At 54.4% G+C, this 23,743-nt stretch overlaps 1 protein-coding gene and 1 non-coding gene across 18 annotated transcripts in view; one reads left to right on the forward strand and one right to left on the reverse strand.

The window, feature by feature from the left end:
• CLASP1 (cytoplasmic linker associated protein 1) overlaps positions 1–23,743 on the forward strand; it is a 217,155-nt gene that overhangs the window by 32,811 nt on the left and 160,601 nt on the right. For 16 of the 17 annotated variants that reach the window (XM_058664314.1, XM_058664322.1, XM_058664315.1 and 13 more), the window contains exons 2-6: positions 11,150–11,228; positions 12,344–12,447; positions 13,132–13,223; positions 15,333–15,408; positions 20,390–20,487. In XM_058664314.1, coding sequence (XP_058520297.1) covers positions 11,150–11,228; positions 12,344–12,447; positions 13,132–13,223; positions 15,333–15,408; positions 20,390–20,487 — 449 coding nt within the window. Of the gene's footprint in view, positions 1–11,149; positions 11,229–12,343; positions 12,448–13,131; positions 13,224–15,332; positions 15,409–20,389; positions 20,488–23,743 lie in introns of those variants that run through there. The other variant, XM_058664329.1, reaches the window with a different exon arrangement.
• On the reverse strand, positions 10,582–10,705 carry LOC118757969 (U4atac minor spliceosomal RNA). The gene has a single exon (XR_004995470.2). It is a non-coding gene; the product is annotated as a U4atac minor spliceosomal RNA (small nuclear RNA).

Here is a 23,743-nt window from a genome sequence, read left to right on the forward strand (position 1 = left end):
CTGCCTTTATTTCCATCCTTTAAAAGGTATTTGAAGTCCTTTGTTGGCTTAGATGAGCTGTCTGGCCTTTTGTGTGCTCTCTGTTCTTGTTTGGAGTCAGCAGGTAAGCTGGTCCAGTCCTGCAACGTGCTCTGGAGTCGGACCACATTCCATGATATTTTGTTCCCTGAAACTGGGGATTGAATGCAGTGGTCTAGTTGAAGAATCTTCTAAGAATTCTCACCTTGGAGGTCATAAGCGCCTGCTGGTGCAATGGCTGGCCTGTTTGGCCGCCGGCGCCAACCCATGCCCATGTGGGGTTGGGCCTGGCCAGTCTTGCCCCTAGCTCTGATTGCCATAAACCAGAAAGTGCTGCAGCCCAGCCCAGCCCAGCCCAGCCCAGCTCAGCCCAGCCTGCCCCAAGACCTGATTCTCACACTTGCTGGTAGGTGCTGTGGCCTAGTCTGGGTGACTCCTAAGAACCCTACCTGGCCCACCCCCAACCTCAGTTCTTGTATGTTCTAGAGGGTGCTGGCTTGGCCCACCGTCATCTTAGCTTTCATCTGAGGGTGCTGGGGTCTAGCTCAGCCTATACCACCCAGCTCTTGCCTGTGGATGCTATGGCCTGGACTAGCCCAGTCCATTCCCAGTGCAGCTCTCTCACATACCATTGGGTGCTGCAGCCTGTTTGGGGGAACTCCAAAGAACCACTTGTGGTCCTGGCTTTGCTGGGTGCTGCAGTTTAGCATGGTGTGACCTAGCTTGGCCAGCCTGCCCCCAGTCCCCACTTTTGCCTGGCAGGTGCTAGATCTAGCTCAGTCAAGCCTGCCCCCATCCCTGGCTCTTCATGCACTAATTAGGGTGATCCCAAAAAACATCTATGAGCCCTTGTTCCACATGGCTCTTGTGAGCACTGACTTTAGCCTAACCCACCACGGTCCACCCCCAGGGCTGATTCTTGTGTATGTGTGCACATGAGTGCACAGGCCTGGTCCAGGGAGGCCCTCTAGATTCTCCCATCCAGTCTACGCCGTACCTGTTGGTCCAAATAGTCCAGTCTGTGGAAACTCTTTGAAATTGTTTTGTACATGTCAGATGAGGCTTCAGTGACCTCCAGTCCCGGCTCTGATTTGTCCACAGTTCCACAGCTCTGGGCCACCTCGGCCCCCCAAGCATGTGCGCGGTGGAGGCGGCGGCAGTGGCTATGGGATGATCCCAGCCAGTGCGCACCTATGCTGGTGCAGCAGGTGCGCCACCTGCCATCCCTCCAAATCTTTGTTTTGTTTTTAAAGATTATTACCATTATCATTATTATTATTATTTTATTTGCAAAGGCAGATAACACAGAGAAAAGGTCTTCCCTCCCCTGGTTCACTCCCCAAGCAGCCACAACGGCCGGAGCTGAGCTGATACGAAACCAGGAGCCTTTTCCAGGTCTCTCACATAGGTGCAGCATCCCAAGGCCTTGGGCTGTCCTTGACTGTTTTCCCAGGTCACAAACAGGGAGCTGAAAGGGAAGTGGAGCAGCTGGGACACGAACCAGCGCCCGTATGGGATCCCAGCAGATACAAGGCAAGGACTTAGCCACTAGGTTATTGTGCTGGGCCCTGTTTTTTAAAGATGAGGCAACTATTGGTATGAGGCACATTGGTATAAACAGAGTTGGCGTCAAACCAGGCCCAGAATGCCAGCAGCCATTGACTGCTCTCCCAGCAGTGAACACTTGCTTGTCTACAAGACTACCTAGGCAGCTGCTTACAGCTGAGGCGGTTTGGGTGACTTGATTTTCCATCCCACATGTAAGCAGTCACTGACTGTCATCGCTTTTTAAAAGAGGGCAACGTAGAGTGCTAATTAATTTCTACATTATTTTTAATAAGGTAACAGTGTAGAGACTTTAAATAATCCAAGAATGTAGAGAAAGCAAACTGTACAGCCTTTTCAAAAAGATATATTTTTGTTTGAAAGGCAGAATTATGGAGGAGAGATCTTCCACCTGCTGGGTTACTTCCCAGATGGTTGCAGTAGCCAGAGCTGAGCGAGGCGGAAGCCAGGAACCAGGAGCTAGGAGTGTCATCGAGCTCTCACGTGTGGGTTGCAGGGACCTAAGCAAGCGGGCTGCCTTCTGTTGATCTTCCAGGCCATTGGCAGGGAGCTGGATTAGAAGCAGAGCAGCCAGGACTTGAACTGGTGCCAGTATGGAATGCTGGCATTGCAGGCAGCAGTTTAATTCGTTAGGTCACCTTGCTCGCTCCACAGCTCTGTATTTTAATGGAAAAAAATTGTGCTAATGAACAGTATGTTTTCTTTTTGACCAGTAGATATCCTTAGCATTTGAGGAGAGACCAGTATGTGTGGAACATGGCCCTATTGTGTGAAATTAAAAGTTCTGAGATGCTGAAGTGTAAGTAAGGATTTGGGTGGGCCTGAAATGCTGCATTCAACAGGAAATCATCCAGCTATTGAAACAGGGATTTGGATCTTGTTGAGGGATTTGGGAAGATTTCTGTATACACAGAGGGGAAAAAAAATCAACAACGCATGTACATGTGCCAGACTTCTTGTGGTATAGTCACCAACACACTTAGCAGGAATGTCATTGGGAGGTGGGATTTAGGGCAACTTTACTTTTCAAATATAATGCCTTCCATGTTTCCTGTCTCAATAAACCATGCTTGATTTAGTTATCTTGAAAGCATTGCTCTCACGCTGAATGCCTTCTGCTTGTCAGGCATTTAATCAGAGGACAGCCCTCATGGGTACTCTGCAAGGTGCAAGCATTATTCCGGTTTTAACTGATGGACTTTGAAAGCTTGGAGAAGACGCAGTGGGCCAGGATGTGGCTGAGCTGGGCAGAACCCAGCTCTGAGATACTAGGAAGGCTGTGTGTGTTTACTGGACTGGGCACACGTATCTGGTTCTTTGGGAAATTTGGGCTGAGGCTGACGCCTGAGGGGGTCTAGTTGGCTTAGAGGTACTGGCTGTGCTCAGCGCCGTGAGGGGCCAGAGAGGTGGGGATCGGTGCGCACACTGACATGGCTTGGCGACCTTGGGTAAATCTTTGCACCTTTTGGGTCTTTATTTTCTCGCATGTTTTATGTGTTTTGTAAGTGCACTTAGCAGCGTCTCAGAAACAATAAAGTACATTGTGAGTGTGAATTATTTATTTACGTATTTATTTGCTTTTACCAGTCCGGGTTTCAAAGGCATAAAAGAGGGCCTGTTCATCTTGTTACATTTGTATCTTGTGAACAGTTCTGCAGAGAAAGGAGTAGTGTTTCTTTAGAATATTTACGAATACCTATAGAACAGCAGAGTAACATAGAGGGAAATCTCCTTCCTCACCCATTCCCCAAGGCTGGCAGGAGCAGGGCTGGGATGCAGTCTGTTCTCTCAGGAAGCAGCAATGGCTCAGTCCCCTGACCCAGTGTGTGCCGCTGGGGTCAGGACAGGAGCAGGGCTCAGTCCCCTGACCCAGTGTGTGCCGCTGGGGTCAGGACAGGAGCAGGGCTCAGCTCCCTGACCCATTGTCTGCTGCTGGGGTCAGGACAGGAACAGGGCTCAGCAACCTGACCCAGTGTGTGCCGCTGGGGTCAGGACAGGAGCAGGGCTCAGCAACCTGACCCAGTGTGTGCCACTGGGGTCAGGACAGGAGCAGGGCTCAGCAACCTGACCCAGTGTGTGCTGCTTGGGTCAGGACAGGAGCCATCATAACAGAATGGCATGTGGGAACCCCTAGTGGTGTCTTTTTTTTTTTTTAATTAGTAAATATAAATTTGCTTTCAAATGTGTTCCATGGTTGGGAGTAGTCAAGTTCCTTTAGTCTCTGGTGGGCAGGGAAGGGATAAAGGGGAAGGTAAGTTAGGAATAAGACCGCTTCCTCCCTCCTTGCTGTGACTGTGGTGGGCAGGGAGTGTGGGAGATGTTGCATGGCTCCTTACTAGCAGATCACATCAGCGCTGAGGGACAGAGATGGTCCCTGGGGAGAGAGGCTCCTGAGGGTGTTCCTTGAGCAGTCTTGATTGCTCTGAGATGGTGTGGCCTCATTGCACCAGGTGTGAGAGTCCACTTGCCATAGGTGCCAGCTGTCTGTGTTTTGTTATGTCCATAGCCTTAGATGCTTGATGAAGAATTTGGCTACAGCGTTATTCAACCTGCTGTTTCCATCTTTCGGTAAGGCACTCAAGGTCCTCTGTTGAGTCAGGGTACATCTCACTGTGTTGTCACTGCTTACAGTCAGCAGTGGGGTGGTCCAGTCCCACAGCATATGCTCCATGGTGCCCATGCGGTGCTCCCTGAGGCTGGGGATCCAGTGGAGTCCATCCCATTGAGCCCATTGGGCCAACTCCCAAGAGCCCCAGATCTGACTCTTGGGTGCACTGCAGCCCAACCCAGCTGACCTGGTGGGTATTATGACCTGGTTGGGGTGACTCCCTAGAACCCCAACCAGACCCGCTACTTTCTTTCTTTTTTTTTAATTGTTGATTACATTGCATTATGTGACACAGTTTTATAGGCACTGGGATTCCCACCCCTCCCCCGACACCCCCCTGGTGGATTCCTCCACTGTGTTGCATAACCACAGTTCAAGTTCAGTTGAGATTCTTTCATTGCAAGCATCTACCAGGCATAAAGTCCAGCATCTTATTGTCCAGATAAGTTCAACGGTTTCTTGGGGAGACCATCTCTGGTCTGAAGGTAGAGCTGGCAGAGTATCATCCTGATCAATTAAAAGCCCCGACATTACATCAGTAACCATTTATAACGTTATGGAATTAGTTGACATGGTATTGAGCAACCAATATGTTAAAAGAGGAGAAAAAAAAAAGAATGCAAGTTCTGAACCACATCCTGTGATTTCTTTTTTTTTTTTTTAAGATTTATTTTTATTACAAAGTCAGATATACAGAGAGGAGGAGAGACAGAGAGGAAGATCTTCCGTCCGATGATTCACTCCCCAAGTGAGCCGCAACGGGCTGGTGCTGCGCCGATCCGAAGCCAGGAGCCAGGAACTTCTTTTGGGTCGCCCACGTGGGTGCAGGGTCCCAATGCATTGGGCCATTCTCAACTGCTTTCCCAGGCCACAAGCAGGGAGCTGGATGGGAAGTGGAGCTTCCAGGATTAGAACCAGTACCCATATGGGATCCTGGCATGTTCAAGGCGAGGACTTTAGCCGCTAGGCCACGCCGCCGGGCCCCATCCTGTGATTTCTACATTGACATTTCAATTATTAGTTTCTATACAACCGGGTGCTATACACCTTAGAATGGCTATAGATTACTATCCAGCTGTCTCACGTCTACTTTGACTTCAGTATTCAGCAGTTCACAGCGTTGAAGCATGATTTTGCTGAACCTGGCTGTTTTTCGGGTAGTCTAACTCTATCACATATGTCAGCAGTTTAGGTGAACAGTTTTAGGAGGGGTGTGCAGAGAAATCTTTAATACCCCAGTGAGGCGTGACTAATCAGACCCGCCACTTTCTTGTTGGTAGTGGGTTCTATAGCCTTGCTGAGGAGATGCCTGAGACCCCCCTGTTCTCCCACTTCAGGCCCAGCCTCTGATCTGGGTTTCACACTTGCTGATGGGTGCTGCAGCTTAGCCTAGTCCAGCCTGCTCCCCACCTCAGCTTGTGCGTCTCAGGCCTGGTCTGGCCTACTCCAGACCCAGCTCTGTGCACAGTCTCCCCCACTGCATCCCCTGAACTACAGCTAGGCCTGTGCCCAGATGTGGCCCCATAGGTGCCAGCAGCAGCTGCTGGCCCAGTCCAGTCTTGCCAGCTCCTGGCCTGTTTCCTGCATGAGTCATTAGTGGGTGCTCTGGCCTCTCCTCACCAAGCCCCAGTCCTGGCTCTCACAAGCCTGGCTCAGCCTGCATCCCATCTTGGTACTTATTTGTACCAGTGGGTGCCATGGGCCTAGTCACGGAGACCCTTGAAGCCACTTCCAGGCCTTCCGCTTGATCTGACTCTCACATTGTCTGATAGGTGCTGCAGTCTAGTCTGGTGTGGTCTGCCCTCAGACCCAGCTCTTATGTGCACTGTGGGTGCTGTGCAGCCTCTCCTGGGCCCCCCGAGATCCAGCATTGGTGTGCATGAGCAATGCGGTGGCCAACCTGGCCCGACCCAATCGGTTCTCATGCACACCGGTGGATACTGCAGCTTAGCGTGGGTCAGCCTGCAGTCCCATCCCGCATGTGTGTCAGTTGGTATTGCAGTGTAACCTGGCCTGTTCCGCCTTCATCTCTGGCTCCCGGGTGGGTGCAGCCCAGCCCAGCTGCCCTCAGTCCTGGCTCTTGCATGCTTCAGTGGGTGCTGTGGCCTAGCAGGAGTGTCCTCAAAGATCCCCTACCAGGCCTGCTCCCAGCCCTGGTTCTCACATGAGCTGGCAATGTTATGGTCCAGCCTGGTGTGGACCACCCCCAGCCCTGGCACTCACTGGCCACAGCACCGTGTCCCACCTAGTAAGGACAATCCCAACCTCTAACATACCTACTCCCAAACATGACTCTCCCGAGTGCCAGCTGGTGTTGTCATCTAGCTTGGCCCAGTTCATTTCCAGCCTCAGCTCCTGGGCGGGTAAGTGGGTGCTTTGGCCTGTCCAAGGGTGTCTTCCAGATTCTTCCTCATGATCCACCCCATCTTAGCTCCCTCAGTTACTTCCTTGTGGGTGCAGTGGTCTGTCTGATCCATGAAAATCCTCAGAAATTTATTTTATATCTGTCAGAAAACCCTCGGTGGTCCCCATTCTGACCTGAGCCCAGTCCCCAGTAGCATGCACACCCCTACCATGTTTGTGGGTGGTCCCAGCAGGCATGCACACAGTGGCATGATGGACACTCAGCCCGCTTCCCTCAAGATCTTAAAAAAACAGAATAGAGGGCCCGGCACGGTAGCCTAGTAACTGAAGTCTTTGCCTTGCACATGTCAGGATCCCACATGGACACCAGTTCTAATTCCAGTGGCCCTGCTTCCCATCCAGCTTTCTGCTTGTGGCCTGGGAAAGCAGTCGAGGTTGGCCTAAAGCCTTGGGACCTTGTACCCATGTGGGAGACCTGGAGGAGGCTCCTGGCTCCTGGGTTCAGATCAGCTAGGTTCCGGCCTTTGTGACCACTTGGGGAGTGAATCATCAGATGGAAAATCCTCCTCTCTTTCAACTTCTATATATCTGACTTCCAATAAAAATAAATAAATTTAAATAAATAGAACAGACAAGTATAACGCACGTTGGTATAGCCAACAGTTGACATTAAGCAGGCCCAGAAAGCCTGTCAGCCTTTAGCTGCTTTTCTCCCACAGTAACACTTGTCTCGGTGTAAGACAACACGGGCAGGTGTCTAAGTGGGGACCAGTGGTGGCTTAGCTGCCCTGCAGACACTTGCCTACTTGGTCAGTGAGCAAACTTAAAGACTTGGAAAGAGAGCCGTGGCCATCCCATTCTGATCCTGCCATTAGTGGTTTGCAGTGAGGATGGTCAGGACTGGAAGTGAGCTGTGAGGGAGACGGGCGGTGAGCCCTGGCACACAGCTGGAGTGGTCAGGACTGGACGTGAGCTGTGAGGGAGACGGGCATTGAGCCCTGGCACACAGCTGGAGTGGTCAGGACTGGAAGTGAGCCATGAGGGAGACGGGCGGTGAGCCCTGGCACACAGCTGGAGTGGTCGGAAATTGAAGGCGCCATTGAACATTGTGTGTGGAGCAGACAGCATGGCTCCTTTGGATGGGACCTAGCACTGCCGCAGTTTATCCCCTCATTCTCCTGGCTTGTGTGGCACACACCTTGTGCCTGCCTGGGAGCATAATTGTCTTGATATTCTCCTAAGACTAGAATTTGCTTGTTTTGCATCTATATAAATCTCAGGAGATTTTATTGTATTGTTGAGTGTCTCTTTGAGTCACTTGTAAAGATTTATTTGAAAGGGGGAGAGAGAGAAAGAGAGAATATGAATGAATATGTTCATCTGCTGGTTCGCTGCACAGGTGGCTTTGAATGAGATTTGGGCCGGGAGCCAGGAGCCTGGCCCTCCATCCAGGTCACCTGCTCGCATGGCACAGGCATGGACCCTTCTCAGCTGCTTTTCCAGGCGCGTTGGAAGGGAGGACACTGGCTTCGCAGGGGTGTTTGTATGCGTAACATTGTGTTCTTGGTGGTTTGTTAATGTACACGTCCTTGCGCTGCAGTAGGGACAGGGAAGTGCCCGTCTGTCCACTTGCCTGTTGGTTTGCCTACCTGCTGCTTTATGGAAAGTCTTACACATTCATGATCGCATCTGTTGTTATTTCGTAATTTTTGTCTTCTGGTGTGACTTGGTTTTTTTTAAATGTTGAAAGCAGTATTTAGGGTTCGGTAGCTGGATGCTGCACCCACAGCAGTGCCTGTGTGAGCCAGCTGCTGGCATGACTTCTCTCTCCCTGGGTGTTGTCGTGAAACTTCTTCACGGCTTGTCTGGCCTTGACATCCACAGTGAACACAAGTGTGGCGTCTGTCCTCACGGACAAGCCTGGTCAGGAGGAGCTTGCTGATGGCACAGAGGTCAAGCGTGTTTCCCCGGGGGCACTCTTCGGAGGGCAGTGGGGGCCAGCCCAAGCCCAGGCGGAGTGTCGTGAGCCGGTGACGTGTGGTTCTTGTTCCCCCAGCGGCTGCCTTCTGGGCCTTCTGGACATCCCTTGGCCTTCCATGGCCTTCTGGGCCTTCTGGACATCTCTTGGCCTTCCATGGCCTACTGGGCCTTTGGCTTCCAGAGGGGGAGCAGCTGCTCACTTCACCTTTGGCTCCTTGTTGGTGAAAGGCTTACCTTCTGTTTTCTTAGTGTTTTCCACATGCCAAACTTACTTGTTCTCCATTTAGTCTGAATCCACCAAGCTTCTCTTTCTGGTTCGTGTTTACTGAGTCCTGATATTTTCACCCTGTGCTGGTTGGTTGATACAGGCACCCGGAGGGGCGGCTGCAGGCTCCCTGCTCTGCACCCGGAGGGGGAGGAGCGGCTCCAGGCTCCCTGCTCTGCACCTGGGGCGGCTCCAGGCTCCCTGCTCTGCAGTGCTTCAGTGCAGGTGTCCGTTTCTGTACTCTGTTGGTGTAGAGCATCTTCAGGTGCTCACAGTATTTTCTTATTTGTCTGTTATTTTATATTAAGTTTTGATACTTGTTGAGAACAAATATCAGCTGGTTTTTACCAAGAGAATAAATTGCTATTTGTATGCGGTTGTTTAGAAGATTTCAAGGCAGAATTGCAGCGAGATATATCTTCTATGGTAATTCACACCCCAAAGGGTGGCAGAGGCTCGGCCTGGACAGGACCTGGAGTGTCCTGAGGTAGGGTTCTTTGTTTTTGAGAACCACTGCACCTCTTCTTGCCACCTTGCCGTTGCAGTTTCCGTCCTGCACGGGCGACTTGTCTGGCTACTTCCTGCCGTCTCTGCCCTCTGGAGTGCCCTCATGGAGTGCTCACTGCCCTGTGTTTGGGACCTCCATGGAGTGCTCGCTGCCCTGTGCTTGGGGCCCCCATGGAGTGCTCACTGCCCTGTGCTTGGGGCCCTCATGGAGTGCTCGCTGCCCTGTGCTTGGGGCCCTCATGGAGTGCTCACTGCCCTGTGCTTGGCAGCGTCCATGCACCTGCCCTGCTTCTCAGTGGCACGTGTTCTCCGCCGGGAACCAGGGCAGCGGGCCGGCGTGTGTCTTGGAGCAAACTGAGGGCTGTGTGCAGAAATAAGCCACCGGCGTCACCTTACCCAGAAGTCAGGGACTGGGATCCTCCTGGGTGCTGGGCTTCAGCCGTTTGGGTTTCCAGTGCAAAGTGCAGGGCTTTGCCTGGGCCCCAATGCTGCAGGGCGTAGGACTGTAATGTCCTCACGGGTGAGTCTGTGCCTGGTGCTGTGGTGTAGTGGAGAGCGCCGGCAAGGTGGCGCTGGCATCCATATAGGTGCCAGTTTGACTCTCAGCTGCTCCATGAGGATGGTCCGAAGTGCCTGGGCCCCTGGACCCTTGGGGGGGACCTGAGGAAGTTCCTGGTGTGACCCCGCTTCAGCATTGCAACCAACTGGGGAGTGAACCGCTGCATGGAAGGTGTCTGCCTCCTGTCTTCTCCAAGTCTGCTTTTCAAAAACATGAGACTAAAAAAAAAAAAAAACCACCAAGGGCTTCTGCAAGCCCTGGCTGCCTGTGTGGCCGAGGAGCAGCGCTCTCATGTGGGGTGGGCCCTCCTCGGAGTCCAAGGGGTCTGGTGGGTACTTCCCACCTGCTTAGCTCCTGCGGGGCACGCGTCCCGTCCCTCCTGGTTGCTGCAGAGACATCTGCGGGTGTGGAGGTTGAGGCTGTGGGTGCTGGACGCTGTTGCAGCGTGCGGTGTGACTGGGCGACAGGAGAGGACGCTCGCCGGGGTGCCGCCGTGTGCAGTGGGCACAGGCGGCAAGTGTGGGCGCCGGTCTAACGTCTTCCCCTGGTTGCTGCTCTGCTGGGTGAACCGCGTTACCGGAAGGCAGTTCTGGGAAGACTGGGAGGCGTTCCCGAGGCAGCTGTTTGTTCGCCCTCTACCGGAGCTAGCGGGAAGTGATAAACCAGAGACACCTGTTGTTTGTGAAAGCACGGCGTGGAAAAAAGCTTTTCCTTTTTTCCAAAAATTGCACCCAGCAGGAGCGAGCTCCGCCGGTGCGGGCGTGTTGTGTAGGCGTTAGCAGTACTGTCCTCACTAGGCGTTCATTGGACAGTAGCGCAACCCCAAGAAAAGGATGGTTGCTTGCGGGCCCGGGCGCGCGGGGCCTGAGGGTTGCCAGTCCCAGGTAGCCTTGCGGTGACCAGACGCGAGGCCCGCCCTCTTCCCTCCAAGCGGGTGCTTTTGGAGCCCTGGTAACTTCAGATGCAAAATCACCGACTCCTTGCGTTCTGAGGTTCGGAGAGCCGCCAAACGGCGGCTCGCGTTTTACCCAGAAGGCCACGCGCTACACAATTTGCATACACACGCCTCTGCAGGGGCGGGGCCAGGGGGCGGGTTGGCCGCTCGGCTGCTCTGGTTCCCCAGCCCGGCAGCTGGGCGAAGGCTGGCGCTGTTTGCCCTCGCTGAGTGTTTCCCGTCCTTCCCTGCCGAGCAGCTCGTCGGGTGTGCGCGCTCTGGGCGGCGGAGCTGGGGCGAGAGCTGCGCGGCAGACCATCTGACCGGCTCTGGTGCTTGTCCTTGCAGGTGGTTCTTCTGGGCATGGACATCCTGTCCGCCTTGGTGACCCGGCTGCAGGATCGGTTCAAGGCGCAGATCGGCACAGGTGAGCTGTGGTCCCCTGCCTTTTGCCGGCAGGCCCACCCCCGCCTCTGACCCCCGCTCCTCCTCAGGCCCCCAGCTTTTCCTGGGCCAGCTTGTCCTGCCAGATTAACCCCCGGAAACCGTGCTAGCCCAGCCCCTGTCCCGCCTTCCTGCCAGCTCGTTCAACTCTTCCTTATTTTAGTGTGGAGCAGCTTTGTGCAAATATGCAACACTCCTGTCATTTCTGTTTATTTTTCTTTTTAACAGTTTGTTTATTTAATTGCAAGGCAGAACCGGAGGGAGAGGGACACACAGGCCATGCAGCTACTCCGGAGCCCAGGTGGATGTGGTGACCGGGCCAGTGGCTGCAGCTGGGGCTCCCCGGGGCCATCCTGCACGGCTCTCCCGGGTCGGGAGAGCAGCCGGCGCTGGCCGTGCAGGATGGCCATCACCGTGTAGTGCGGACCCGGTCATGTGTGCCTGTGGGGAGGCCTGTATCACTGAGCCACCAGCTGGCTGTGCAGGTGGCTGCTGGCCGCACCGCTCCCACGGTGACGGTGGCTGCCCTCACGGTGCGCGACAGGCGCTCACCTGCTCACTCTGAGAGTAACCCAGGCGCCATGGGTCTAGGGACAGTTCGGCTTGACAGTCTGTGCAGTCGCTTCCGACAGAGCAGCTCTGCCTCTGAGCGCAGGGCGTTCATGTCATGTGCTGGCAAGGCAGACATACCGGCACCCAAACCTGTCACCATCGGATTGACCTCCTGGAGGCTTGCAGCAGTGAGGCCCGGCCTGGCCAAAGCCAGGAGCCTGAGCCAGGTGGCAGGAAGCAGCCGGGACTGGAGCTGCTGTTCCGGTGTGTGGTTCCCGCTGTGCTGCTGCAATGCCAACACAACCCCTGTTCAGTTCTGGGCTAACTCTTCCTCCCATCCTTCCACTGCTGTGCTGGGTCAGCTTACAGGTATGATGGAAGCTGGCTGGAGGCCACAGCCATGTGCTGGAGGTGGCTTTCCTGAGGCCTTGTGCACAGCGAGAACACGGCTCCTGGGCCGGGCTTGGTCTCCACATTCCGTGGCCATCGCTGCACTTGGTTCCCGCGGGTCTCCAAGCGGGTTCTAATGCGCATTTCTGTTTTCAGTGCTGCCAAGTCTGATAGACAGACTGGGGGACGCTAAAGACTCTGTGAGGGAGCAGGACCAGACGCTGCTGCTAAAGATCATGGATCAAGCTGCTAACCCCCAGGTAGGTGAGAGATGTGCCCTGGGCCTGCCAGGCCGGGCTGCAGCGCCCTCGCGCTATTGGGGAGATGTTCACCGCATTGCATCTGGCCCGGCAGCAGCGATCAATAATGACAAATCGCAAAAGGCGTGTCTTGAATTACACAGGTATGGAGTGCTTGGCTCATTGGATCCGCACACCCTTTTCCTCCTTTCTGGATTGATTCTCGCGCTCTCCCGGAGGCAGCCCTGGGCCCTGAGTGTCAGGGAGTGGGGGTGGCAGGCTCGGGTGGCACAGCCTGCCCTCCCGGGTGGCACAGCCTGCCCTCCCAGGTGGCACAGCCTGCCCTCCCTGGTCACCCTGCCCACTGTCAGGGAGCAGAGGCTGCAGGCCCGGGTGGCACAGCCTGCCCGCTGTCGGGGAGCAGAGGGCCCTGAGTGTGAGGGAGCCTTGAGAGACAGCAGGTGGGACAGCTGTCCCAGGTCGACAGCACAGGGACCTGCTGTCGTCAACCCCACAAACAGGGACCCTCAGCTTTCCCTGTCATGATTGCTGGGAGAGTTAAATGTGGGTGTGTTTTCCCTAATGTTCCTGAACGGGCTAAGTGGGTGGTAAGGACAGGGTTCCGTGACGCCTACTGGGAGGGGCTCTCCTTTGTTGCCGCCCTGTTGTGGGCGGCCTCTTCCTCAGATTTCCTTTTGTCTGCAGTACGTCTGGGACAGGATGCTCGGAGGCTTCAAACACAAGAACTTCCGCACGCGGGAAGGCATCTGTCTGTGCCTCGTTGCCACCCTTACTGCGTAAGTGCCAGGAGCCGGGGCTTCCCAGCTGAGCATCCCAGGGACTGCATTTGGGAGCAGCGATGCTGATGAGACACGGCCCCTCCCCCCAGGTGGCATCTGTGTCGGCGGTGACATAGCAGGCAGGACCATGTGAAGGTAGCACCTGGAGCAGGGCGGCACGAGGGCCCTGCAGGTGCACGCTCTCTCTCTCACACACACACACACACATACACACTGATACACGCACCCCGCAGGACACCACACTCACACACACACATACGTACATAAACACACACACACACTCATACATGCACCCAGCAGGACACCACAGTCACACACACACACACACACTCACACTCACACTCACACACTCACACACTCCTGCATGCACCCTGCAAGACACCACACTCACACACACACACACACTCACTCATACATGCACCCGCAAGACACCACACTCACACACACACGCATACATGTACCCGCAAGACACCACAGTCACACAAACACACACACTCACACACACATACACTTACACACTCAAACATGCACCCGCATGACACCACACTCATACACACACTCACACACTCCTGCATGCACCCCCAAGACACCATACTCACACACACATTCACACATACACTCACACACTCCTCCATGCACCCCCAAGACACCACACTCACACAGACACTCGTACGTACATGCACATATGCTCCTACATTTAAACTCACACATGCACTTTATACTCACATATGCCCACCAATACTCACCATCTCAAGATACTCACACACTTACACACGCATTCTCTTGTGCGTACTCATGCCTGTGCCACCTCCCTGTGTCCTAACCCTGCCAACACTGCCTTCCCAGTGCCCGTTCGAGGGTGTACATGCAGTGGGTCCCCTTGGAGAGAGCCCTTCTCCCTCTGTGTCCTTGCAGTAAGGTGGCACGTATGTTGCTGGCAGGGACAACAGTCGTCCGGGTGCCAACTGTGCGTGTGTAGTCGTGTCCTGGGGCAGTCTGCACGTGCCGAGGGGCCGTGGGTGTGCAGGTTCCACGAGAAGTGTTTCATTTCTTCTGGAAATGATAACCTCAGTGGCCCAGGCATTTGTAGTTGATTGCCAAGCGTGGATACATTTGCCGCTTTATCTTCACCTTCCCACCAACCGAGTTCAACAGCTCCAGTTCCTGCACAGCCCTCGCTGGCAGTGGTGCTTCTCGCTGCATTATTCATTTATGTTTTAGCCATTTTATGTCATGTTTGTTGTGGTTTCAATCGGCATTTCCTTACTTGCTATCTTGAACAAATCTTTCCTGTGCTTATGCAATTAAAATTTCAAATCATGTTTTCTGACTTTAACAATAATATTGTATTTTATGCACATGCATAGAGAAGAAAACAGATTACTGCCTAATTATTCTGCCTTCAAACAATTGCTATTAATATCAGACTTAGGCGCCTGTAATGCTTTACACACACACACAAATTTGGATTGTAATGTTCATACTTTGTTGTAGATTTTTTCTTTATTTTTTTTTTAAGTACTTGTTTTACTTACTTGAAAGGCAGAGTTACAGAGAGAGGGAGAGGTGGAAGTCGGCCATGTACGGACTGCCCAGCTGAGCACTGGAGCCAGGGCTGGCCCAGCCAGGAGTCCGAAACTCCGTGTAGCTCTCTCATGTAGGACCTGGAGGGAAGCGGAGCAGCCAGATGGGAAGCTGGCAGTGCCGGGGCAGCTTAGGCCCCCTTGCCACAGTGCCAGCCCTGACATGTTAGCCTTGGTGCCAGCGCATCGCAGTGCGCACAGGCGAAGGATTGACGGCCAGCGGGCAGCTCCTTGTCCTGGCAGTTGTACTGTGAGGCCTTCCTGCCAAGGAAGCAGGGAGGGTCTCCGAGGGACTGGCAGACAGGCAAGCCCTGTGGTCATTTGCTTCCCAGCTGGGCCTGCCAGTCCCACAGAGTTGGGCGAAGACCTGTCGGGGCATTCGGTGGGGTTGGCCTGCTGGGATGATAGAACAGCTCCTGGGTGGGGTCTGGGCAGAGGGAGGGGGCTTGCTGTGGCTTGGGGAGGTGGAGGCAGGGCGGCTGCGGGCCGTTGGCGCTCACTGACAATGACACTTTGCTTCCAGCTCTGGAGCGCAGACTCTAACACTAAGCAAGATCGTGCCGCACATATGTAACTTACTTGGAGACCCAAACAGCCAGGTGAGTGAGTGGGGAAGTCCTGGGCGGGAACCCGCTGCTTCCAGACCATGCCGGGTGCTGGGCTTCCCGATGGGTGGCTGGGCTTCCTCCCTCACTGCCGAGTTCCTGCCCTCAGCCAGCGGCCTGGGTGAAGTTCCCAGGGGAGTAGGCCTGGCACACAGCCTCTCCTGCCCTCCTAGATGGGGCCCTGCTTACTCTCTCTGCGGCTGGGAGGGGTGGCTGGGGGAAGGGGGGCTCTCCTGGGGTGAGGGCAGTCTCCTGTACTTTGCTGCGGGAGGGGCTGCCCTGGTGTTTCTCATTGAGCCTTTCAGAACTATGCGTGTGATTTATGCAAATGTCCCTTCGTGTCAAAGCGTGCCACTTGCTCAGGGTGAGGGCAGGAGGAAGGTGGCTGTGTGCTCTGTGATCCGCTTCCCAGGCCCGGGCTCTAGAGCAGCCAGCTCTCACCCAGGTCAAGGTTGCTCCTCTCACAGACCCTTCTTAGGATCTGGGCCAGGACTGGTTGCTCAGTCTGGGGGTTGGGCTGCTGGGAGGGTTGCTGCGTCCAGGGGGATTGCCTGCAGCCAGCTGCCCGACCACGGCTGCTTTCTCTCAGTTCCTGCAGTCGGCTCCCCGACCGTGGCTCCTGGCTCCGTGGCTTCCTCCTGGCTTCTCTCAGGCCCCGCACTGGCCCTCCTGCTCCGTGGCTGGGGCTCATGCTGCCCGCCCATCCTTCCTCCTGGCTTCACGCAGGCCCCGCACCGGCCCTCCTGCCCCGTGGCTGGGGCTCTTGTCCCTTCCCCACCCATCTTGCCCACTGCCTGTCTGCCTGTTGACTAGGCCAGGCTTGCTTAAAGCACATGGCACTGGAGTGATGTTTTTTTTTTTTTACCTATTTTAATTAAGACCCCCCCCCCCAAGTCAATGATTCATTAAAAAAGAACTCAGACTATTTAAAAACGTTTTGAATTGCCAAACGGGTTGTTTCACCCTTTTCTCCTTCCTGGTGGCATCTGCAGTGTTTCTTCCCTCAGAGGAGGTTGCTGGAGTCCCACTTTGGGGCCACTGCAGGTGCAGGTTACCTTGCAGTAGAGCCGAGCAGCCAGCGTGGCCAGCCAACCTGTGCCCTGGGCCTGGGAGTGGGGCATGGGTTCTCCCCAACCCACTGCTGCTGCGAGGTGACAGAAAGGGACCCAGGAGACACAGCTGGGGACAACAGCATGTGCTGGCATGGGTGGGGCGGGAAGCACCTGCAGTGGGGTCCTCACAGCCTCCTGTATTCCCCAGGACCTTGCTGCATGCTGTAGCTGGGCTGTGGGTGGGGGCAGGTGGTGCCCTGAGGTTGGCATGGAGCCTTCAGGCTTGTGTCTGTGGTTGGGGTGAACAGCACCCTTTAGAAGAGTGAGGAGGTGGCATGTCATGATGCTAGGACTGTCCCCTGATGTATCCTGATGGGGTGACCTCGGTCTCTGCTTGCCTGGAATGTGGCAGGCGTTGCGTTATCGCAGATGGCCTGAGTGAAGCCCTCTTGCAGCTGCTCAGGGCTCCTTTTCTTTCCTCTGGCGCCCTCTGATGGGAACAGCCTGGCTTAGCAGCACGCTCCCACACTGGGCTGCTCCCCAAGGTTCCACAGGATGGTCTGCCTTGTTGCACTCTTCCCTGATTTTCTGGCTTAGCTCTAGAGATGGGGGTGACTTGCAGAATCTTTGGGGTAAAATAGAACGCATTTTTCCTCAGCAGAGGCACTTGGGCTGTGAGAGGGCTGCCCCTGAGAGCCTGGCAGAGCCGCCGGTCTGCAGCTCCACAGCATGGTGCCGAGTGTACAAATGCGCTCAGCCTCCCTGGGCCACTGCTTCTGTCTGGTGGACTCGTGTGTGCCTTAAAGGATGCCCTGAGGGGTGGAGTAGGGCCTGGAGGCTCTGGGCGGGGATGCTTGGAAATGCTGGAGCAGTTGAGAAATGCCTTGTGTTGCAGGGAGTCGTCCAGAGCGCCAGGTCCCCACCCAGTGGGCTCATGTCCGTGCGGTTCTCACAAGCAGGGACCGTGGTCCAGCTGCTGCCCCACGCACCCCCTCCTGGGGCCTGCTTCCTGATGCAGAGTTCTATCTTTGGCTCTGTGTGACCCAGTCATGTGGGGGATATTGTGAGGGTGGCGGCTGGAGTCTGAAATGTCCCACGTGGGCACCCTCGCTGGCTGGCTGTGCTGGCGCCCCAGGAGGGTGGGCAGCTGACTGCCTCCCGGTGCCCCACCCTACGCTGAGCTCTGCCCTGGTTTCTCGCTGTGTAGGCAGAGCTTGTGCTGATTTCCCTGGGGAGACAGTGCCCGCACTGCAGTCAGCCACTGTGCCTAGCAGTCATAGGCCTGGGCAGGGTTAGCCCTGGCCAGCTCCCAGGTCCTCCTCTTGCCCAGCAGGCAGCAACCCTGTGTGGAAGGCGGAAGCGATGTGTCTGTCGTGTGCTGGAGACTGCAGCTCTGCCGGGCCTTGTCTGAATCCTGGTGTCGTGCTGTGTAGGGGAGCCCCGCAGTGACCCGAACTCTGGGGGCGCCTAAGGAGTTGCATGTAGAGGCAGTGATGGCGAGAAGCACCACATCCCATCAGGTTCCGCGAATTGTTTCCATGCAAACTTCCCATCCCTACTGGAGCTTCCGGAGAAACTCTTGTTTAGTGCCTGAGTTTCTTTAGTGAGGCCGGCCTAGAGCCTCGGCTGCTGGCTGTCCCTGCAGCTCTCGGAGTCCAAGGAAACACTGTTTAAAGACTGTGGCTGTTGCTTTAAGATTCAGGGGATGCTAGCCGTTGTCTGCGTTTTTGCAGACATGTGCTGCCAGCTGCCATCTGCCTACAGGCTGGAGGGTGTGTTTGTGTGTGTGTGTGCATGGCACACATACGCAGTTGTGTCTACAGAGTGCTTACTGTTGGCGTGCCCGAAGCGGGTGCCACGGGTCACCCCACACCCAGTGTGCTCTGCAGCGGCCTTGCGGCACTGCCGTTTGTGTTCATCTAGTGGGCACACAGATCTTTGTGGGATGCATCTCCGGCACGCGGGTGGTAGCTGAGACCAGGAGGGTTCGAGTCTTCAGTTGAAGACTGGAAGGTGCCTGAGTGGCCCAGGAGGCCCTTCCTCTGCGTGTTGGCCTCTGAAGCTCTGAAGTGCTCAGGACTCAGCCTTCCCAGGCAGCTGAGTCATCTTGTTGTTGTTGGTTTTCTTTTTTTAAGATTGATGTGTGAGAGCAGGAGAGATAGAGATCTAGCAGCCACTGATTCACTCCCCAGATGGCCACAATGGCTGGAGCCAGGAGCTTCTTCCCAGTCTCCTGTGTGATTGCAGGCTACTTTCCCAAGCACATTAGCAGGGAGTTGGATCAGAAGTGGTGCAGCTGGGACTTGAACCAGCCCCATATTGGTGGATGCTTAACCTGTTACGCCATGGTGCTGGCCCCATATGGTTTGCTCTTTAGGGCGTCCACCTGAGGGATTGCTGTGAGCTGATGTGAGCAACAGACGGGTCAGGGAGCTACTTAGCACTGGTACTGCAGACCCAGCAGCACTGACCGCCTCTGCCATCGGTGCAGGCCTCGGTGGCCCTCACGGGACACCCTGTGTCCGTTTCAGCTTCCATAACAGGAAGTGGGATGAGGCCTGCTCATGTTCCCAGGAGGGGCCTTCCCGGCTTGCCAAAGTGGCTCCCATGGCCTCTCCATGGTGTGTGTGCAGCTCCCTGGTGGCTCTGAATGGGACACTGGTCCTCTCTTTTCAGGGTCCCGCCATTGTGCTCCTGGTTCCAAGTCAGCAACACAGGGTCAGGGCTTGCCTGTTAGAACCTGGAGGGGAGGACTTTGACTCAGTGCGTAGTGTAGCAGTGTAAGTGGCGAGATGAGGTGGCCTAGGAGCCGCCTTTCCCTCCAGGAGGAGGAAGAGGATGGCTGTGGGTGCCTGACCCACAGCGCTTAGGTCAAAGGCCACCTGCACAGTTCAAAACTGCGGGTTCTTGCTGGTCGCCCAGTTTCACTCCTCACTCCTGTGATTTCATTGTTAGGTAACAAATCCAGCTTGCCTCGTGAGTGAAGCAGCAGCCGCGTAGCACTTGGCCTTGGTTGTACTCTATAATAAACATGGTTTTCCTCCAGAGACGCCAGCAGTCTGCTGGACACATGCTTAGTGGTTAGGGTTCCGGCACATTGTGGTCTCTCTGCAGCTCTGCATGTGCGCATGCTGCCACAGGGACATGGCCTGCCTCGGAGCAGGCGTTCTGTTCCCTTTCTAACCGTGAGAGCTTTAGTGGGAGTCACCCCATAGCAAGGATATTTTCTCGCATGGCCACACATCATTTAATGTTTCTAGGCCCCACTCTCTGGGTTGCTGTTTGCATCTGGCCGTCCCTGCAGCCTGTGCCCGAAGCCCTGCTTCCGCGCCTTTGCCCGGGCCATCCCTTGCCTGGGAGCTGGGGAAGTCCTTGCCAGCGCACCCCCAGCAGCTTCTTCCTCTTCCACGCAGCACTTCTCGGCTGCCTTGCCTGCTCCCTCCTCCAGGCTGTGCGAGTGCTGTCTACTGCATCTTGCTGTGGATTCAGTGTGGAATGTATGGGCTTGTGCCCCGTCTCCTTGGGACTGTGAGCTGCTTGATGTGGGGCTCTGTAGCTGGCACTACCCACTTTTGTTGCCTGTGAAGTATTGATTGAACTGACTTAAACCTGGAATGTTTCAGTTCTAGTGATTCCTTTGTGTTTGTGGTGCTATTTCCCAACTAGGTTTCCTGACATCTTCAGAGTGGACACCCCTAAGGGGGGTGGGCTTTTAGCTGGACACAGGGGTGGGGACTGCACGTTCACTGCCCCAGAGCTGAGTGTCCCTTTCCTGATCAGACCCGTGCGAGGGATGGTGTTCTTGGTGAGGGACCGGTGACTTGGTTGTGAGGTGGGGTGCTGAGTGGCCTGGTGGCCCCAGCAGAAAGCTAAGCGCTGGTTCTGACACGGAGCAGCTGTAAGATCTCTTCTTTTACATCTAGGTTCGAGATGCAGCCATAAACAGCTTAGTGGAAATTTACAGACATGTAGGAGAACGTGTGAGGGCAGATCTCAGTAAAAAAGGATTGCCACAGTCGCGGTGAGTTCCGACTTTTTCCTTTTTCCTGCTCTTTGCCCCTCCTCTTTCCCAGTTAACGTCTTGGTTTGCACTGCGTCCTGCACTGTGATGATTTAAGGAATCTGTGTGTTTGTGGGTCGGAGGCCGGTCACCTTTGCAGATGGCACAGCCGGTCCTCTCCTGCTGCGCTTCCTCAGCACCGGGACTGCTCCTCAGCACCTGCCCAGGTGGCAGGGCGCCCGCTGACCCTAGCCGCACATTGGAGAGCGAGTGCTGGTTTCTCGAGCTTGTGTGCACATGACATACAGCAATGTTGGTACCTAGATGTATGTGTTGGAAGCAGTGATGTCTTTCCAGAGTGCACCTTAATGGAAGTACACACGTGACCGTAGTTCTGGGAAACGTCTCTGAAATGTTAGTTTTCTGTTCAGTCACAGCATTCTCAACACGGAGAAACCAGTGCAGGAGGGTCAGTGTGAATTAGACCTGAGGCAGTCCAGTCTTCCCTGAAGTCGCACTTGGAAAGATGCAGAGCTATTGGGTGTTTGGGATTTCTTTCTTTGAAAGATTTATTTATTTGAAAGGCAGAGTTACACACACACACACACACACACACACACAGAATCTTCCATCTGCTGACTCACTCCCCAGCTGTCTGCAAAGGCCAGGTCTGGGCCAGGCTGAAGCTGGGAGCTAGGAGCCAGGAGCCAGGAACTCCTTCCTGGTCTCCCACATGCATAGAGGCACAAGTACGTGGGCCAGCTTCTGCTTTCCCAGGAGCATTTGCAGGGAGCTGGATTGCAAGTGGAGCAGTGGGATTTGAACCAGCACCCATGTGGGATCCTGGTATTGCAGTGAAATCTTAACTTGCTAGATCACCATGCCAGCCCCAACTTACCTTATTTATTTGTTATTATTGCTATTATTTTTTAAAGATTTATTTTGTTATTATTGGAAAGTCAGATATACAGAGAGGAAGATCTTCTGTCTGTTGATTCACTTCCCAAGCAGCTGCAGTGGCTAGAGCTGCACCGATCCGAAGCCAGGAACCAGGAGCTCAGAGCTTCCTCTGGGTCTCCCACACAGGTGCAGAGTCCCAAGGCTTTGGGCCGTCTTCGACTGCTTTTCAAGGCTACAGGCAGGGAGCTGGATGGGAAGTGGAGCTGCTGGGATTAGAACTGGTGCCCATCTGGAATCCTGGTGCGTTCAAGGCGAGGACCTTAGCCGCTAGGCCACCACGCTGGGTCTTTTTTTTTGTAGAATGTAACCTGTGAGAGTTATTTACTTCTTGTGTCTCATGAACCTCAGCTTTCTGGCCTTTTACTATGTTGGTGAGAATGCGTAGGAGAAGGAAGTGACAATGCTCTCCAGTCTTGTAAAGCAGACTGGAGAGTGCAGAGGAGTTGAGAGGGCAGGGCCTGGAGAGAGAAGAACTGGCATCGTTTCTGGGAGACAGACTTGGCACGGTGACTTTGCCATTCCAGGCTGGCCCCACCCCATGTCCTGTAGCTCCTGGTGGTTCCCGACTGTGAACTGACAGCCTTGCAGAGTTCCCATATTGCACGCCGGGCTTCCTGTGTGCTGCCGGAAGTAGCACATCAGGAGGAAATGCCTTGGTGACTCTGCCCTGGAGAGGTGAGTGCAGGGGAGAGCTGATGAGGCAGGCTGCAGCTGAGGCCCTGGGCCATGGAACTGTGGACAGTCGTGTGCCCAAAGAATGGGATGAGAGCAGGTCTCTGTGGGTCCACCGGCCCCTTGGCTGGCGTGTGCTGCGTCCACTCTCCTGCAGGGAGCCTCGCACTGGGGAAGAGTAAGGTGCCTGCGGGGCCGGCGCTGCTGTCTGCAAGCAGCTGTCCTGCTCGGTCCCATCTGCCCCTGCTGTTGCTGGGAGAGCTCAGCCTGGACTGTGTGATGCACTGGAGAAATTGGCTTTCCTCTATACTTCATGCCCAGGTCTCTGTCTGTGCTGCTTGTCCCTGGTGTCCCTATGCTGGACCATGCTGAGCCCTGTGAGGCCTGGACAGCTGGGAGGTGGTCCCTGGGGTCCTGATACTGGGGGGTGAGGTGGGGCCCAGAGGCATTGTTGCTGTTGCCAGGACTGGGCTTGAGACTGTCCGACCTCCCTCCCTCCCTCCCTCCCTTTCACAATCTCACTTATTTAAAAAAAAATTTAAAATAGATATTAGATGAGTAGCATTTCCTGTACCAGCAATGTTGGAGCACATGTAAAAACAGACCGATGGAATCATGACTCCTCATGAAGGACTGTACTATTGTAACAATATGGGGAAAATCAGCCCTGTGGGTGGGAATTTGAGGGGTGGGGACAGACCCCAGACTATGGAATTGTATCATAACATTCAAAAATTCAAAATAAAAATTAAAAAAAAAAATATAAAATGGGTAGGTTTAAATTTTGAGTACTAGTGTTCACCCTCTCCTCCCCTTCCCTAGCTTCACCCTTATTATTTTTCCAAATTATTACAATAGCACATTAATGTACTTCACAGTAACAAGCTTAACCTTGCAGGATGTAAAGATAGGACATGGCGGGGGGGGGGGACAAGAGAGATAAGATCACCTGTAATAAAGTCAACTAAAGTGGACATCCTGCTGCTGCTCTTGACCGTGAACTCTTGTTGTACGTAGCTGATCCCACAGAGGTTGTGTTTGTTGTGTGCTGTGTGGTAGTTGTCACTGATCAGAGAGAATAAATGATATTTGTCTTTCGGGGATGGCTTAGTTCACTAAAAATACTGGTTTTCAGCTGGGTCATTTTTTTGCAAGTGATACATTTCATTCTTGTTTTATGGGCGAGTAGTACTCTGTAGTGTATGTACTCCATGTCTTTATCCAGTCATCAGTCAGCGTCTGGGTTGGTTCTCTATCTTCGCTGTAAACAGGGGTTGCAGAGAACTCTCCTATGTAGGTTTCATTCCTTTTGGATGTATCCCTGAGGGGGGCTGGGTCCTATGGTAGAGCTGTTTCCCAGTGTGCTGAGGAATCCCCTTCCTGCCTGCCATCGTGTCTGTGCTAGCTTACATTGCCAGCAGCGTGGCTCAGGGTGCCTTACCTGCCTTGCCCACATACCCACGTTGACTGTTTTGGATTTGTGTATCATGGCCATTCTTGCTGTGGTTAGGTGGTATCTCGTTGTGGTTTCAATTTACATTACCCTGATAGCTAAAGACCTTGAGCGTTTTTTGGATATGCCTGTTAGCCACTTGGATTTCCGTTTCTTCTTTCCTTCCTTCCCCCTGCCTCCCTCTTTGATTCT

The sequence above is a fragment of the Ochotona princeps genome, chromosome 5, assembly GCF_030435755.1.
Source record: "Ochotona princeps isolate mOchPri1 chromosome 5, mOchPri1.hap1, whole genome shotgun sequence".
In the NCBI taxonomy this organism is placed as follows: Eukaryota; Metazoa; Chordata; class Mammalia; order Lagomorpha; family Ochotonidae; genus Ochotona; species Ochotona princeps.